Below are 18,846 nucleotides of genomic sequence, written 5' to 3'. Positions count from 1 at the left end.
AGAAGACCACCAGGCCTGCTCTTGCCACTCAAACAGTGAAAGGGAGGGGAGGGGACCCGCCCACCTGACTGGCAGGCTCACTCCACCGCAAAGGATGGCACGAGCCACAGCCATGACAAGGCAGTGGCAAGGGCTCCTTTCCTCATTTGGCCACAAAAACGTAAAAATCAAGAACAATGCAGAAAACTGTTGTGAAACAAAGCAAGAGCCCATGCCCATGTGTGCGCCTTTCGTCTGGCAGGAAAAAGCTTCCAGGAATGCTGTTAACAGCAGCCCCATCCCTGCGGGCGGCAGCAGGACGTAGATGTTAAATAAAAAAAGTTTGAACGTTTTTATTTTTAACTTTTTAGTGAGCATGAAGTATTTCTGTAATTGTATGAAAACAAATGCAATTTAATCATCCATTTTCACTGGGTGAGGTGGCTCACACCTCTTACACCAGCACTTCGGAGGGCAGAGGAAAACGGATTGCTTGAACCCAGGAGTTCAAGACCCGCCTGCGCTACAAGGTGAGACCCCATCTCTGCAGAAAAAAATTAAAAAAACTAGCCGGCCGTGGCGGTGCATGTCTGTAATCTCAGCTACTCGGAAGGCTGAGGCAGGAGGACTGCTGAGCCCAGGAGGTCGAAGCTGCTGTGAGCAGCACCCATGCCGGCACACTCCAGCCTGGGTGGCAGAGTGAGACCCTGTCTCAAAAAATAAAAAACAGTCCACTTCCTAAAACGCTGCTTTTCTGACAATATGTATCAAGATCCTTAAAAATGTGCGTACTCTTTCTCAAGTACCTCTAGTCTTCCACTTCCAGGAACAGCGAGGAAATAAACACACGAGCAGAAATAACAACAGAGGCAGGCGGAGATACTGAGCCTGGCATAGACTTCGCGTCGTCCCATGCGCTGTACCTGGGGTAACTCATTCCATCATCACAGCCTGTCTGGGGGTGGGGGGGTGTGATCCTCTACCTTTATAGATGAGAAGCCAAGCCATACAGAGGAGGTGAGAGAATGGAGCCCAAGGAGCCCTGCTCCTAACCAGGACAACGTGGCCACTGCTTAACAGCCCCCACTCTGTTTTTGTTTTTGTTTTTGTTTTTTTGAGCTGAGTCTCACTCTGTCACCCAGGCTGGAGTGCAATGGAGCGATCTCGGCTCACTGAATCCTCCACCTCTCAGATTCCAGCAATTCTCCTGCCTCAACCTCCTGAGTAGCTGGGATTACAGGTGTGTGCCACCACGCCCAGCTCATTTTTGTATTTTTAGTAGAGATGGGGTTTCACCATGTTGGCCAGGCTGGTCCCAAACGCCTGACCTCGTGATCTGCTTGCTCTAGCCTACCAAAGTGCTGGGATTACAGGTGTGAGCCACCGCGCCCAGCCAGCCTTGACTCTTACGCGTTCATTCATTAGAATTTTTGAGAAATTTCAGTAACCCAGGAAAGAATATAAATGCAATACAGTGTAAACTGTAGCAAAAAATAAACGCAGAAGAAAAAGACTGGCAGTGTACATGAACAGAGCTAATCACCAGTTCACACAGTACCCTGTGTTTTTATTAAATATTATTCTGTGTTTTTCAAGTTTTCAACAATGAACTTGTCTTGACTCTATGATAAGAGCAGAATTTCTATGTTTGAGACAGAAGGGACCCCTGGTAGCCTGAGGTCTGAATTTGCCAAAGCCCGTAAGTACCTGCAGACTGCAGCATGCCCATCTGTCCTTGCTGAAGCCTGATCTCCACAGCTATAAGAGTCCTGACGCCGAGGGCTGGGCGCAGTGGCTCATACCTGTAACCCCAGCACTTTGGGAGGCCAAGGCAAGTGGATAATGAGGTCAGGGGTTCAAGAGCAGCCTGGTCAACATAGTGAAAGCTTGTATCTACTAAAAATATAAAAATTTCGGTGTGGTGGTGTTGTGCCTGTAATACCAGCTATTCAGGAGGCTGAGGCAAGAGAATTGCTTGAACCCAGGAGGTGGAGGTTGCAGTGAGCAGAGATCATGTCACTCCAGCCTGGGTGACACAGCAAGACTCCATCTCAAAAAAAAAAAAAAGAAAAAAAAAAAAAGTCCTGACACCTTGAATGGTGTTGGGAAAAGTGGCTATCCACATCTAGAAGAATGAAATTAAACCCTTATCTCGCACATATAGAAAAATCAACTCAAAATGGATGAAAAACTTAAATGTGAGACCAGAAACTATAAAACCACTGGAGAAAAACGTAAGAAAAGCTTTAAGATCTTGGATTGGGCATTGATTTTTTTTTTACATGATACCCAAAACACAGGCAACAAAAACAAAAACAGACAAATGGGATTGCATCAAACTACAAAGCTTGTGCACAGCCACAGAATCATCAATGGAGTGAAGAGACAGCAGACAGAGTGGAATGACTTATTTGCAAACCATATATTTGATGGGGTTAATATCCAAAATACATAAGGAACTCAAATAACTCAACAGCAAGAAAACAAATAACCCAATTAAAAAATGGGCAGGCCGGGCGCGGTGGCTCAAGCCTGTAATCCCAGCACTTTGGGAGGCCGAGGCGGGTGGATCACGAGGTCGAAAGATCGAGACCATCCTGGTCAACATGGTGAAACCCCGTCTCTACTAAAAAATACAAAAAAACTAGCTGGGCGTGGTGGCGCATGCCTGTAATCCCAGTTACTTAGGAGGCTGAGGCAGGAGAATTGCCTGAGCCCAGGAGGCAGAGGTTGCGGTGAGCCGAGATCACGCCATTGCACTCCAGCCTGGGTAACAAGAGCGAAACTCCGTCTCAAAAAAAAAAAAAAAAAAAAAAAAAAATGGGCAAAGGGAGTCAGGCACGGTGGCTCATGCCTATAATCCCAGCACTCTGGGAGGCTGAGGCGGGTGGATCACGAGGTCAGGAGTTCAAGACCAGTCTGGCCAACATGGTGAAACCCATCTCTACTAAAAATACAAAAATTAGCCAGGCATGGGGGTAGGCACCTGTAATCCCAGCTACTCAGAAGGCTGAGACAGGAGAATCACTTGAACTGGGGAAGCGGAGGCTGCAGAGAGCCGAGACTGCACCACTGCAATTCAGCCTGGGCAACAAGAGCAAAAACACCATCTCAAAAAAAAAAAAAAGAAAGAAAAAAGAAAAAAAAAGAAAATAAAAAAGAAATGGGCAAAGGATCTGAATAGATGTTTCTCAAAAGGAGCCATGCGGATGGCCGACAGGTCTATGAAGACGTGCTCAACGTCACTAATCATCAGGGAAATGCAAATCAAAGCCACAGTGAGATACCACCTCAAACCTGTGCGAACTGGGCAACAGGTGTTGGTAAGATGTGGAGACAGGGAACCCCTGTGCACTGTTTGTGAAAATGCAAATGATTACGGCCATTATAGAAAACAATGTGGACGCGCCTTTAAAAATTAAACATAGAACTAACATACGGTCCAGCAATTCCACTGCCATGTATACTGTTGACTCTCAAACGACATGGGTTTCAACTGCACAGGTCCACTAACAGGTGGATTTTCTTCCACCTCTGCCACCCCGATACAGCAAGACCAGCCCCTCCTCTCCCTCCTCCTCCTCCTCAGCTACTCAACATGAAGATGACGAGGATGAAGAGCTTCGTGATTATCCGTTTCCACCTAATGAATAGTAAACAGATTTTTCTTTCATATGATTGTCTTAATAACACTTTTCTCTAGCTTACTTCATTGTAAGAATAGAGTATATAATACATATACAAAATATATGTCAATTGACTATGTTATCAGTAAGGCTTCTGGTTAACAGTAGGCTATTAGTAGTTAAGTTTCTGTGGAGTCAAAAGTTATATGTGGATTTTTGACAGCACAAGGTGTCAGTGCCCCAACCCTCACGCTGTTCGAAGGTCAATGATACATCCAAAGAAAATACAATCAGACACCTGGAGCATTATTCCAAACAGCTAAGAGCTGGAATCTGCCTAAGTGTCTGTCAACAGATGGATGGACAGAGAAAGTGTAGCAGACAGACACAACGGATACTGGCCTCAAAAATGACGACAATCCTGCCATCTGCAACAGCTTGGGTAAACCTGGAGGGTGTTATGTTAAGTGAAATAAGCCAGGCACAGAAGGACAAATTCCACGTGATCTCACTTAAAAGTAGAATCTTAAAAAGTCAAGTGCAAAGAAGCCAAGAGCAGAATGGTGGTCACCAGGGGCTAGGGAGCTGGGGACACTGGGGAGGTGTTGGTTAAAGGATCCCAAATTTCAGTTAGAAGGAGTAAGTTCAAGAGATCTATTGTATACCATGGTGATTCAAGTTAATAACAATACATTATATACCCGAAAATTGCTAAAAGAGCACATTTTAAATTTCTAACCATCCAAAATGGTAAGTATATGACATCGTCCATGTTAGATTAGCCATTCCACATGTATGTGTATATCAAAACATGATGTATGCCATAAATACGTACAATTTTTGTCAACTTAAAAGATACATTTTAAAAAGAAAATAAAGTCATTGACACTTGACAAGGATTGGCAAATCATAGCTCAGGTGAAGGAAGGGTAAACAAATCGAACAAAGCTTGCTATGTGGAATAATGAAACCTTTAAGAAATTTCCCCGGGCAATAAAGCAACACCCCCGTTCTCTCTCCCTCTTCCTCTTTCTCTTTCTTCCTCTCCTTTATTCTTTTTTTAATTTTATTATTTTTTTTCTTTCTCTCTTTAAAAAAAAAAAAGAAAGAAATCTCCATACCCTTCCATATTTTTTATTAGTGTGGTAAAATTTACCAGTTTAGCCGTTTTTGAGTGCACAGTTCAGTGGCATTCCATCCATTCACTCTGTTGTACCAACCAGCACCACCGCCCACCTCCAGAACTTGCATCTTCCCAATCTGAAACTCTGTCCTCATTAAGCATGAACTCCCCACTTTCCTCCCTCCAGGCCCTGGCACCTCCATTCCACTTTCTGTCTCTGTGAATCAGGCTACTGTAGGGACCGTTACGAAGAAGACTCATCCAGCGTTTGTCCCTTCACATCTGGCTGATGTAACGGAGCACCGTGTCCTCAAGGCTCATCCCTGTTGCAGCCGCATCAGAACGTCCTTCCTTTCTCTGGCTGAGTGACGTTCCACTGTGTGAACAAGCCACATTTTCTTCACCCATTCGCCCATCAACAGGCCCCTGGGTTGCTTCCACCTTTCAGCTGCTACGAAAAATGTTGCTATGGTCATGGCCGTACAAATACGATGTTGTTTTTGACTTTAAATTTACATGTATTATTTCTGTCACGTCCATTTCTGGAACTGTGTTTATTAAAAGGATTACGATTGAATCACCTACTGTCTGAGGCCACGTTTCTGGCAATGTGAAGGTTTTTAAAGATAGACTCCTGCTATTTCCACAGTTCTGCTCCCTCCACTCCCTGTCCAGGCCGGCCCTGAACATTCCACTCCTCCCTTACTTGGGAAAGTATCAGAAAACACCATACAGAAACCATTCAGCCACAAAGGGATTCGGTACCTATTTGCTACAAATAGAGAGGGTGCTCACCGCCAGGGAAGGCACCTCCAGAGCAGCTCCAGGAGGTCAGGCCCACAGGTGAGGTCTGTGCGCCGCAGCTCGCCAGAGCGTAAAATGCGCAGCACTGGTCCACCTGCCACAGGGCCCTCCTGGCTCTCCAGGTGGTGCCAGTCTCAGCATCCTGCACTGCTGCCTTGGCTTCCTCCTGCAACCCCAGTATTTTCCTGTGACTTCCTGACATTCATGACAAGGATTATCTAAGTGTGGCTCCAGTACTGGGAAGGGTATGCAGGAAAGAGAGCTCTCCTGTGCTGCTGGGGCACGGAAAACCAGACAGCACTTGGGTGACTGGCTCAGGAACACTCGGTCAAGCTGAATGCGCACACCAGCGACCGGCAGGTTCAGGCCTGCCCCTGGGATTCTCCGGTGCTTGTGTCTGAGGAGTCAGGAGGTACAGACTGAGATCCCGAATCCGAAAATCCAAAACCTGAACTGCTCCAAAATCTGAAACTTTTTGAGTGCCGATGTGATTCTCAAAGGAAATGCTCATTGGAGTATTTTGGATTTGAAATGCTTGACTAGTAAAAAATAATGCAAATATTCAAAAATCCCCCAAAAGATCTGACACCCAAAACACTCCTGATCCCACGAATTTCAGATAAAGGATGCTTAACCTGTACTTTTGGGAAAAAGAGAAAACAGTTTAATTATCCAACAGCAGGAGATGGGTGAGTGAGTGCAGGTTCATCTGGAATCCTGAATTATGGTTGAAGCAAGATGAACTACAAAGAAAAGAACAAAAACCAACCTGGAGAAGCCTCAAAATTACGGTGCTCTACATGGAGAAAGTTTGTTGCAAAACCGTACATAAGAAATGATAGAAGTGTTGAACACACAAAGAATACCCCAGTGGTCACACGGATACGTGAGCAGGGGAGGAGGGGGCTGGCAACACTCTCTTCCATCTGGGGCCACACAGGCACCTCCTCCTTGCTGTCTGCTGAATGGTACGCACACACCTAACTTGATAATAAAATGCAGACAGAGCCATACACATCATACAGCAACACAGAGGACATACAAACACAGGCTGAGAATGAAAGAGGAGCAGCCCAGCTTTAGAAGAACAGTCAACACTGAAGGTAGGGAGTGGGGGATGGAGGATACAACTTCAGTGTAGATGATGCTTTCAAAAATCTATTATTTCTATACACGTATGGGAAACACACATGTGAGTTATGGGGAAAGGGGAAGCATTGATTCCTTCTTTCTCCTCCTAAAGTGAGACCATATCCTCCTGTCTAACTGCAACTCTAGACTGTCAATTACAAATCAGTGCATTCAGCAACCAACGGGAATACCATGTCTCTCCATGTGGAGCTGGTCTTTGGATGTGCTCGTTATGCTCAGCATAACTGGCAAATAAACTATTTTTATTAATGGGGAAAATTCAGAGCCCAAGAGTAAGGAGAACGTATAATAACCAGAACAACAACAATAATATAATAAGTACAAGGGTAAGACTTGCATTGAAGATAAAGTTTCAGCTGGTCATGGAGAATCATATCTATAATCCCAGCACTTTGGGAGGCCAAGGTGGGAGGATCACTTGAAACTAAGAGTTCAAGACCAGCCTAGGCAACGTAGCAAGACCCCATCTCTGCAAAAAGAAAAAAGGAAATAAAAAAATTGGCCAGGCATGGTGACATCCACCTGCAGTCCCAGCTACTCAGGAGGCTGGGGCAGCAGGAGGATCACTTGGGCCCAGAAGTCTGAGGGTACAGCAAGGTGATGCCCCCTGCACTCCAGCCCGGGTAACAGAGTAAGATCCCCTCCCTAAAAAAAAAGTATGAAACAAAACCAAAAAAGAGAGAGAAAATTTCTTAGGACTTATCACAGAAGCTTTTACACTTTATGGTATCTGACGACTCTAGTAAGTTAGCAACAGGAAAGTGAATTCTACAAAACATTGAGATAGCTCACACGTACATAAATACACGCATATAATTCTAGATACATCATAAATACATAAAGTCTACAACATGATGTACATATTTGAGCAAGAGATACCAGATGTACTGAGATAGAAGTCACCTGTTTAAGCTGTACAAATCAATGCTTTTTAACATATTCGCAGAGTTCTACAACTACTACCACCAACATTTTAGAACACTTCGTCACCCCAACATGAAACCTTAAACCCACCAGCAGTCACTCTCTGTATTCCCCCAAAAGCCCCCCAGCCAGGCCCTGGCAACATGAGCCTCCTTTGTGTCTCTACTGGTTTATCTATTTTGGATCATTCACACACATGGATCACACAATATGAGGCTTTTTGGGGATGGCCTTTTCTACTCGACATGGTATTTTCAGGGTTCATCTGCACTGCAGCAAGTGTCAGGCTCTTGTTCCTTTGCAAGGCGGAATAACGTCCCATTACGTGGACGGATCGCACTTTCTTCAACACCCATCAGCTGAGCCCGACGGTTGTTTTGATTTTGTTCTAGCGTAAGGGTTCTGCATTTTAGATGACTCTAAACAAAGTCAACTCCCTGCCCCAGCCATGAAGTTCCCTTCCTCCTGTAGGAGGGAACTCAGTGAGCCCCGCTCACCTTCTCTTCCGCAGACCTGAGCACACTGGAGACCTCCTCCACCGCCAGCTCCAGGGGCTGCTGCCGCGGGTCCTCCTCGAAGGACAGGAAAGGCGGGCCCTGGAACAGAGGGGCAGCATGAGGAGGGGCGTGCACAGGAGGGGCTGCGCCTTTTAAATTACGTATCTGTGTAAAGTTCCGAAAAATTAAGAAACTGCACGAATACATCTTTCTGTTAACTCTGTGCTTCTAAATAGCAGCAATGGGTAAAACATCAGTAGGTTTGCACCTCCAAGGAGCAGCTGGTGATGGTTGTGCTCAGTGGGCAGGGTTCAGTTATGAGAGCAGGCGGGGAAAGGACAGGAACCCAGGAACGAACCTGAAGATGCCACAGGAAGGCAGCGAAGGGTGTTTTGAATCCTCCTGCTGACAGCATAAGGAAAAAACACAGACTCTCAGGGTAGAGCCCCTTCCTGCACTTCAGTGGATCTGTGGGTCTAGTGGGACACCTGGCCCAGCACAGAGGGCTCTGGGCTGTGTCCTCCCTGACTCCTAGGGACAGTCCTCTACTCTGGTCTGGATGTCACCACTCCCTGTTGTGTGTAGTTGCTGTGGCATGGTTACTTAAGATGCCCCCCCATTCTCCTCTCCTAGCCCGCAGGGGCTGGCCTCTCCCTGGGATCTGAGAGGGTGGACAAGATTCCTTAGCTAGAAATGTGCATGCTTAGTGGCTGCCCACAGAGCAGACCCCTTGGCCCCTACTTCACAGCCCTCTGGAGCCACCTGGCCCTGAGGTTCACCTTTGCCCTTGGCTCTGCATGTCCCCCCAGCCTACTTCCAGGAAACTCGGTCAGCTCATGTCTGTTCTGGTTCTTGCAATTAAAAATCTCCAAGCAAGGCCAGGTGTAGTGGCTCACACCTGTAATCCCAGTACTTTGGGAGGCCAAGGCAGGCAGATTGCTCAAGGCTGGCAGTTTGAGACCAGCCTGGACAACATGGCAAAACCCTGTCTCTATCAAAAACACAAAATTAGCCAGACGTGGTGGCACACACGTGTAATCCCAGCTGCTCAGGAACCTGAGGCACGAGAATCACTCGCCCCAGGAGGCAGAGGTTGTATTCAGTTGAGATCACCCCCCAGACAGGGTCTCAAAAAGAAAAAAAAAAAAATCCAAACAGGAGATGTGCAATTAAATGAACAGGACCACAAGGCAACAAGACCAAAGCTTTATAACAAAGAAACCAGGGCTTCCGTGGCCGGCCAAGTCCTGTCCTTTCAAAACTAAGCCCTTGAGAAGCCACACGTGTATTCCAACAACACAACCCTGGATCAAAGTCCTTCAACTCCGTTCCTGACGTTCTGTAGAAAGCACGTCACATTTAAGTAAGCTCTGACTGAGTGGTTAAAACCATGCAGCCCCAACGCTCCCATTGCAGCTCATCTCCACCGTGGTGAGCTAGGTCCAGCTACGAGGCTGAGCGAGGGCGGGAGAAGGAAGGTGGTATAAAACTGTGCCGCGGAGACTCCACCAGCACGGTGCGGGTGAGCGAGCAATGAGGTTATGCTGTGACTACTTGTCGAGAATTCCCGGTGACCACGAGTGAACCTAAAAGACAGAACGTTTTGATTTATACCCTTCCAACCTCACCCTGTTCTTGCGTTATCTACCTCATCCCCCAAAAATCTGCAGAGAATTAAATGTACTGCTGGAGAGGGATGAAATCACGGTTTCAGGACTGCTCTCCTGGCATTCTCTCTAGTGGGAGTTTGTTTGGGTGGGACCTGCTGGCCAGGGCCACGCTGTGAGCTTGGTGATGAGACAGTTCTGTGCGCCAGGCCCTCCGGGGCTGAGAGAACAGAACCCAGCACAGAGGCCAGTGCCAGGCAGGGAACCATGAGCAGGCAGCGCGCCAGCTTTGGAGGGTGGAATAGAGAAACAATGTATTTTCTGTAGCGGCCTAAAGATACAACGTTGCCTTACACCGGCCTCGGTGCAGATGTAGTGTTTACCCTCTTCCCTTGCTGCCTTCTGAATTCAAACTTGGCAAAGAGTTTGCTGGGAATCTTGAGGTCGAGGGACGCTCTCACAAGGAAAATAAGTTATTAAGAGAGAATGCTTTTCCTTTCCTGATCTGCCTTGTCCTTGAGTCAGCAGCAGGCCGTACTTGCCTGCCACACAACCACAAATTCAGGCATCTCTGCATCTCTGCTGCTGTGTCAATGCTGAGAGAACCCTCATTCCAAACCCCATTCCACTTAGACTAAAGGAAGATTTAATGTCTCCATGGAAAAAGAAACACACAAGAATTACCAGGAAAACACTGAAAAAGGAAAACAGGGTGACTAGCCCCACCAGATACTAAAACGCACTATAGAAACCCCATAATTAAAACTGTGTGGCTCTGGTACACCAACGAACACATGCACTGCAAATGAACAATATAACCACCCTGAAGGGGATGGGAAAAGACAGCTATAACCTAAGAAACCTGGAAAACTGTATCTTGACTGCACATAAATGCTGTAATCCAGTAAATGTGTTTCATGGGTTGGGAACTCAGAAACTACTTTATGCATATACTAGAACTGAACACGTAAGTAGTAAGTAAATAAGACAGCAGGTGTCCCGTGACCTACTCTTGAAGGAGGGAGTTAAGAATAAGAAAGGGAAACTACTCAAATGAACTCTGTACCATTGGACTAGAGGTACAGGATACAATCGGTTTTTAAGACAAACATAAAGAGAAATACACAGAAATACCGACATGTGCACGTGTTAGTATACACACGTATGCTTGTGATGACTGAATACTGAAAGGGAGCAATGCCAACCTAGCAGTAATGAACACACGCAATGCCTAGCTCTTGGTTTCAAAACACCCCTCCAATAAAAGGAATCAGGGCTGCTTGAAGAAGTGGGTGAATCCAGGGCCAGGGAAGGAGAAAATACAAGATGAGCCAAAAACAAACATTTAGTGGAAACATGAAGTAAGGAAATGAAAATAAATAGTGGGCTTGATGGAAGAACGAAAGGGCCTGCTCTCAAAGGAGCACCGTGGTGGCCCCAAGGAGAACAACTTAAGCAGCTGACTCGGTGTGGCTCTGTTTGTAACCGCACCTGCCAAGGGAGGGACCTATAACCCCCCCACCCCAGGAGGGGGGAGGTGAATGGATCATGGGGCGTCTCCCCCATGCTGTTCTCATGGTAGTGAGAGAGTTCTCACAAGATCAATGGTTTCATAAGCGTTTGGAAGTTCCTCCTTCCTTCTGCTCTCTACTGACGCCTTGTGAAGAAGGTCCCTGCTTCCCCTTCCACCGTGACTGTAAGTTTCCTGAGGCTTCTCCAGCCATGTGGAACTGTGTGAGTCCATTAAATGTCTTTCCTTTATAAATTAGTCCCTCTCAGGGAAGTTCTTCATAGCAGTGTGAAAACAAACTGATACAGCAGTATAATAAATAGTGATAGTACTGGACTATAACCCACAGAATAAATATCCATGAGTCCATATTGAGCTGAACAATCAGATAAATATCTCACTGGAGGAGAAATGATGGTTCTCTCTTGCAGTAGAGTTCCGAATAATAAAGACAGGAAGGAAGAGGAAACAGAAAGTCACCATCAAGAGAGCTGCAAAGTCACCACTACAGACAGGATACACTGATGCTTGGAAAATCACTGATGGTGAGGAAAAGTTTGAGGCACAATGGGATCTGTGCATGTTCGAAGTTATCTCCCCACACTACCTGTTAACCACAGCAGGAAAGATATAAGGAGGCGACATGGTGGGGATCTGCGTCCCCGCCCAAATCTCAGGTAGAACTGTAATCCCGAGTATTGCCAGAGTGGCCTCACCAGCAGAGACCGGATCACAGTGGGGGGAGTTCTCCTGAATGGGTTAGCACCATCCCTGCTTGGTACTGCACAGTGAGTGAGTTCTCATGAGATCTAGTTTTTTGTGTGTTTGTTTGTTTGTTTTAATAAAGACGGGGTTTCACCATGTTGGTCAGGCTGGTCTTGAACTCCCGACCTCAGGTGATCTGTCCGCGTTGGCCTCCAAAGTGCTTGGATTACAGACGTGAGCCACCACGCCCAGCTGGGATCTGGTTTTTTAAAAGTGTATAGCACCTCCCGCCTTTTTCTCTACCTCCTTCTCTGGACCATATAAAATGAACCTGCTCTCCCTTCACCTTGCACCAATCATGGTGAAATCATGTAAGTTTCCTGGGGCCTCCCCAGAGGCAGAATCTGCCATGCTTCCTTACAGCCTGCAGAACCATCAGCCAACTAAACCTCTTTTCTTAGAAACGACCCCGTCTCAGGCATTACTTTCTGGCAATGCGAGAATGGACTAATACAGGAGGAGACATAAAATACATGAGGATGACCCCAGCAGAACTCAACGAAGTCACCACGCCCAGCATCCACTGCAACAAGACACGCTGACATCACAAGCCCCATACACAGTGCACTCCAACCATATGGAAACCCCAGACAAATGGAAAGACAAAATAATGATCAATAGTCTTCAGTTATCAAGGTCATAAAAAAAACAAAGAAAGACGGAGCAACCCTGGCAGACTGCAGGAGATGAAGAAGTCACTCAACACTGCAGGAACCCTCAACGGGACCCTAGAATGATAAAAGGAGACAAGCGGAACACTGATGAAATGCAAAGAAGGCCTTGGGTTTAGTTGTTAGGCATTGTGAAAATGTTAATTTCTTGAACTATTACATTAATCTCATTGTGTTATGATTCATAGTAACATGGTACCAATGTTAATTTCATGGTTCTGATCATTGAGCTGTGGTTATGCAAGGCTGACAGAGGAATATATGAAAACTGGATTTTTTTTTTCAACTTTTCTGTGAAAGCAGTTCAAAATAAAGTTTAAAAAAGAAGACTTTAGAGAGAGCAGCCCACCTTTATTGACTCAGTAAGTGCCAGGCATTTTGTAAATGCCTCACGCAGATCTGATCTCACCTCCAGGAGAGTAGATTTTGCCTCTGGATGGAACCCAAAGTTACCCCTTCTACAGACAACGCTCAGAGATTCTCCCAGGATCACACAGCGGGGAGTGCAGAGCTGGAGCTCAAAGCAAACACGCACCCAGCTCCGGAGCTTCCCCGCGGGCTAACGTACCCTCCCTCCTCAGCAACCTAGCAGGAGCCCTCGGGAGTGGAAGTGAGCTTTGGCTGAATTTTAGTTGATGTGAACACTACGCCCACACTTTCCTGAATTCCTGTCTTGTTGGGAGAATGGGTAAGTGCACAGAACAAGCTGAACTGGCGCCTATTCCTGGGTTTTGCATTGATGACTTGCAAAGTCATCGGAGCCTCCTTTAATGTTGATTCTTCAGAAGTGAAAAACAAAGCACATTAAACAGCTTGTATTGCCCAGGCCTGGCTGGCTCCCAAGACAGAAGGCCTGAGTCCAGATGGGGTAATGGGCATCACCACTGTTTTTCCCAGCCAGGGAGGGACCCATCATTCACCCCACTGTGCCCAGGGCCTGCCCAGAGCCGGCTTTGTGCTGGGCACTAGGTCTGGCTCTGCCCAGACAGCCCCTGGCTCTAACCCAGCTCACAATGCTGGGAGCTGACGGGGGCATAAGTTACTTTGGGGGGTTGGGAGGGCAGGGCAGGGAGCATCCTGGCTGAAGGGGAGGATCAGGGACCTCTGAGCTGAGACCCAAAAGATTTAGAGAAGTTAAATAAACAGAAAAGAGATAAGAATCTTAAACAAAAGGAATGCCCTGCGGGAAGGCACCATACAGGAAAGGTCCCCGAACACCGGAGCAACAGAAGGGTCCCCGGTGGAGGGTGCGGGGTTTACAGCCCCAAAGCGGTGCACGTTCCTTCTGCTGGCAGAGGGAAGGGCATCCCGCAGCAGCGGTCACAGTTCTGCCAACTGGCTTCCTACATCATGGCCACCGTCACTGGTCAAGGAGTTTGGACTCTGTGAGCACGACTGGAAGGTCATTACAAAGGCTCTGAAGTCTGGTGGCCACTTTGTTTACTTTTTAAATACAGAAACTCCTATTCAAGTCAGTGCTATTAATAACATGTTCCAAGTTCACACATCTTTTTTTTTTTTTTTTCCACAAAGACCGCAAATTGTTTAATAGTCTTGATCATCTGCATTTAGAACATTCCTATGAAGAAATCTTGGGCTGAAGACTAAAGAAATAAGCAGCGTTGGGGACCCTCCTAGTCCGGGGCCTCATCCCACTCAGGTGAGCCACTGCTAGATAAGCCCAGATTCAGGCACAGAACACAGGCCTCACTTCAGGACGGGGGCTGCCCACACGTGGTCTAGACGGCAGCAGCCTCGGGAGGAGTGCTATGTGGCCCACGGGCAGGGGCCACTGCTGCAAGCAGGCTGCTCCCAGAGTCCGAAGACTGTGGGACAGCAGTCCCGGAAACTCCCAAGCCGGTGTCGGGGGTGTAACTGATTATCATGGACCACTTTGTAAATGTTGATGTCATCGCAGGGGAGCAAAAGGAAAATCTCAGCTGGTGCTTTTGGATGCCATATTAGTTCTCAGTCTAAGGAGCCTGACCTGAGACTGAGCCAGTTCTGGGATCTTCTGTTCTGTGACCAAAGAGCCATCTCATCAGTGGGCATTACGTGTCTGCAACACCAGACCAAGCGGAGAGGCAAGAGTCAATGCTAAAACAACCGCTTTTAGGTGGTGCTGGGTGAAAGAGGCACTCGGATGGACAGCAGGTGTATGCTAGCAGTTTCTAACCGGTGATTCTCAATCCACGGGACACCCTCATGTGCCCCCCAAGCCTACTCAGGCAGATGAAGGGGTAGGCATGTGTGCTGCTAAGCTCTCTGGGTGAGACTCCAGCGATCCCTGTCCACCTGGCCAGTCGGCAGATCAGCAATGGTTTCCCCGACGTCAGTGCAAATCACTGTCACGTATAATTCAGAACCTTTTCTGGAGTGAGGGTGGGAACCCGAGGTCCCTGCAACATGGGAGCTGTGATGCTGCGGTGGTCCTCAGAGAGCACAGGGACTCCTCCGGAGCTGACCAGTCCTTGGATCCAAGGAGGTGTGAGCCACTGTTTGGGATAACACATTAACAACTCGACTCTCTGAGCCCTTCTTGCTGGCTCTCATTTAAAAGAAATCTTTGGGTCTCCAAGTTGAAACTGCTTCCCACAAAGGAACAGGCTGCAGCCACAGATGGACAGACCTCGGCAAATCCCTCCAGCTCACGGGCCTCAGTCTCCCCTTCTGGTGAAGGAAGGGGCTTTGGCTTGGAGAGTTTTTAGGGTTTCTTTCCATCTTAAAATACAAAGCTGGGGTAAAACTTGGAATGGGAGGAGTTATCGTTCCACTGGATAGAAAACTCCACTTTTCACAGAGAATGCTGGGTGTGATTAAGTTATTACCAGTGTTTTCTCAATCCCTAAGTGACAGGCCAAGAACTGGTATCCTCCCTGGGTAGGACAGAGTGATATGAGGACAAGGCAGAGGCAGGAGGAGGAGCACTAAGCTGTGGCTCTCCGGGCAGGCGGGCGAGAGCGGGCTTGGAGTGTCAGCCCTAATCCGAGATTAGTAGGAATCGAGGTGGGGGAGGGCGACAAGAAGCTCCTGCCAGAGTCAGGGTGGCCACGGATGCACACAGCAGCCCCTGCTCTCCCACACTGCCATCACTGTCACCACAGCGACGGCCCAGGCCGCTGGGAAGGTATGTGACAACTGCCGGAGTCAGGGCGGCCTGGAATGCAAACACCACCACCTGCTCACCCACGGTGCCATCACCCACACAGAGCAGCACTGGCTCAGGATGCTGGGAGGGTGTGTGACCTTCACCCACAGGAGCCCAGTCACCCAGATCCTATCTGCCTGCAAAACCTGCCATTTGAATGCAAATGAAACGGCATTCCTAGGCATCAGGGCTGTGTCCCCCGCCCCCAGAAAGCAAGCAATATCAACAACTGATGTCCCAGAACTGATGGACTATGTCCATGCAAAAATGCCAGAGATGTCCCTGGGCTGGGACACTACTGCCTCTTCCGGGCAGGAGGGCAGGGGAGGCGGTGCCTGAGACTGCGGCGTGGGGCCCACAGCAGAGAGGGAACAGAGCAGGCGCAAACACGCAGAGACCCTCTCTCCTCCCCTTGAATGCAGACCCTCCCTGCTCGCACACAAAAACTCAGGTAAAAAGTTTTCATCCAAAACTTTCAATTATGTCCTTCAGTGTTCTCAGACTGACTTGACCCGCCCAAGACAGATGCCAGGGCGGGGATGTCCTCTCCTCCACCTCCCGCACTTCAGGTAAATGGGAATATGGAAGGATCTTCTCCAAGGGGATCCTATTTTCTGAGGCCAATGAATAGATGTCAGGAAAAGAACCATCCCACATATACAGGAGGTAGGGTCACTGCCTCTGAGCCTGAAACTCCAAAGTCAGAAGCAGAACTTACAAGTCATTCCTGAACACTCGCCTGCCTCCTGCAAAGGACAGAGATGAGATCTGTGCCCAATCACGCCACCAGCCTGCAGAGGACTTGGCCTCAGAAGCCAGGCCTTGATACCACGTCAGTCAGGGGTCAGTGATGGCCGCTTCCTGCAGAAATACCTGTATTTGCTCCTGGATGTGAGACAGCTGCTTTCCCTGAGAAGCTATCCAGGGCTGGACAGCCGAGGCACAGATTCTGGGCACCAGGACAAAAGTCAGCTGACTGACCCTGAAGCCTTTTTTCATTCAAAAGGTACAGTCATTTATTTTCTTTTTCAAGAGTTCAGACAAGGTCTCTCAATGTGCTGGCTGTATGCTGACATTCAAAGCTTTTTTGCTTTTTAACTCCATGGCGATGTCTTCCAAGGCCATGGCACAAAGACCAGGCACAGGGTGGCCCACCGTGGAATATTCTGAAGGTTGATGGGTCCAGACATTCAAAATTAGCAATTTTGCTATTTCTACAGCGAATGGCCACTGAGCTGCACACACAGGTGCAGGAAACTGTGTTCTGGAACACGCAGAGAAGCAGCCAAGACTAGGGGCCTCGCCAGACCCACCCAGGCTCCAACCCCTCCTGTGAAATGCCCAAGGACAGTAGATGCCAGAGTCTGGCATTAAACTAAGATGTCTTTAACTCAAAAATAAGTCTCCAAGTAATCAGCGGCTTCGGAAACACCCACAGGACTGAGAGGCGGCAGAGGTGAGACAGAGGCCCTTCGCCTGCAGGCCAGGGCCACTGGGCGCACATGCCAGCTCTGCCGCCCAAGGCTGTGTGGCCTTGGGCAGGCTGCTTGCCCTCTCCGGGCCTCGGTTTCCTCATCTGTAAAACAGTCGTAACACCCATGTCACAGGAGTTTTGAGGACTCAGAGATGGCAGACGCGCCGAAAGCCCCAGTAGGAATGTCTGCCCAGTGGCTGGCCTCCAGCAAATGATCAGCATTTTTATATACCAAGAAACGCAAGTCTTTGGAGATAAATTCTTGGTGAAATTCAGCTCTGCGAGAGGAGGAAGCACATTGGGGTCAGGGCTATTCACGTATCAGGTGCAAGCTCAGTACGTGTCCTATCAGGCACGGGAACTGGCCCCGGGACTCCAGGCAAGGCAGGTCCCTCCAGCCGTCAGCCTGTCCCCCGCGGAGCCCAGGGCCTGGCGCACCTGACGTCTGGGGAATAAAATCCATCACTCTGGTCTCCCGTCAAGGGTCCTCGCTCCCCCGTCTCGCTCCTAAGTCTCAGGGATGCTCCGCGCTGCAGGGAGGACTCACTTCGCCGCGGTCAGGGGCTGCAGCGACGCCTCCAGGAGAGCGCTCTGCCCGGCCCGCCGCCCCGGCCCCGGCCACCCCCGGCCCGCCGTCCCGGAAACTCACCCCTTTCCTCTCGGCCTCCTCGTTCAGGGCGGTCACCCAGGCCGCCTGCCACTGGCTCCTCCAGCTGCCCAGCGTCAGGATCCAGGACAGCAGCGCGTCGGACCCCGGGCGCGGCCCCTCGCCGGGCTCCAGCGCCCGCCGCCGGGGCTGGGGTCGCGCCCGGGCCAGCGCCCACTGCGCCAGGTACAGGCCCACCGTGGCCAGGGCCGCGACGAAGAGCGACACCAGCGCGAGCCACTGCGCCTCCCCGAGCCACGAGCCCAGCCGGGCCAAGGCCATGGCGCATCCCCGGCCCGCCTCGCCCCAACTTCCCCGGCAGCCCCGGGCGCGGGCGGCGGGCTCGGGATACGCGCCGGCGGCGGCCGCGGCGCGCGGGGGGCGTGGAGGGGGCGCGGCGGGGCCGGAGCCCGGCGGGGAGCTCGGCCCGGGGCCTCCGGGCGGGGCGGGAACGCGCGGCGGCCGGGGCTGGGCGCGAGCCCCGCACTCGTGCGGGACAGGGGCGCGAGCGGACCCCGCGGCCGGCGCTCCCGACTCGGCGTCTGGAAGTTCCCGGGCCGCGGCCGGGCGCGCTTCCTCCTGCGCGCGGCCCTGGGCGTCCCGCCCGCGGCCCTGGGTGGCCGGAGGAGGCTCGGGCCGCGGGGCGGGGCGGGGCGGGGCGGCGGCGGGGGCGGGGCCCGAGGAGGGGGCGCGGCCGGACCTGTGGGGCCGCCCTCCCGCCGCCGCCCCGCCCCCGACGCGGCCCGCCCCGCCCCCTTAAAGGCCCAGCGGCCCCGGCCCCGCCACGTGCGCGCGCCGCCCGCCCCTCCGGATCCACCGGTCCGACCTCGGCGGCTGCTGTGCGCTGGCACCAGCGCGCGTGTGTGCACTCGCGTGACGCTGCGTGTGCACGGCGCGCAGTCAGGGTGATTTCGAGGACT

General features: G+C 50.0%; 1 protein-coding gene across 1 annotated transcript in view; it reads right to left on the bottom strand.

Annotated features, from left to right (window-relative positions):
- C2CD2 (C2 calcium dependent domain containing 2) overlaps positions 1-18,553 on the bottom strand; it is a 66,990-nt gene extending 48,437 nt beyond the window's left edge. The window contains exons 1-2 of the mRNA XM_039480520.2: positions 17,930-18,553; positions 8,106-8,204 (exon numbers count right to left, since the gene is read on the bottom strand). Of these exons, the coding sequence (XP_039336454.2) occupies positions 8,106-8,204; positions 17,930-18,208 (378 nt within the window). The 5' untranslated portion in view covers positions 18,209-18,553. The remainder of the gene's footprint in view (positions 1-8,105; positions 8,205-17,929) is intronic.
- Between the last annotated feature and the right edge of the window lie 293 nt (positions 18,554-18,846).

Source organism: Saimiri boliviensis, chromosome 18 (assembly GCF_048565385.1).
Source record: "Saimiri boliviensis isolate mSaiBol1 chromosome 18, mSaiBol1.pri, whole genome shotgun sequence".
Lineage (NCBI taxonomy): Eukaryota > Metazoa > Chordata > Mammalia > Primates > Cebidae > Saimiri > Saimiri boliviensis.
Note: the sequence above shows the minus strand (reverse complement) of the source record. Positions and strands in the feature narration are given on the sequence as shown.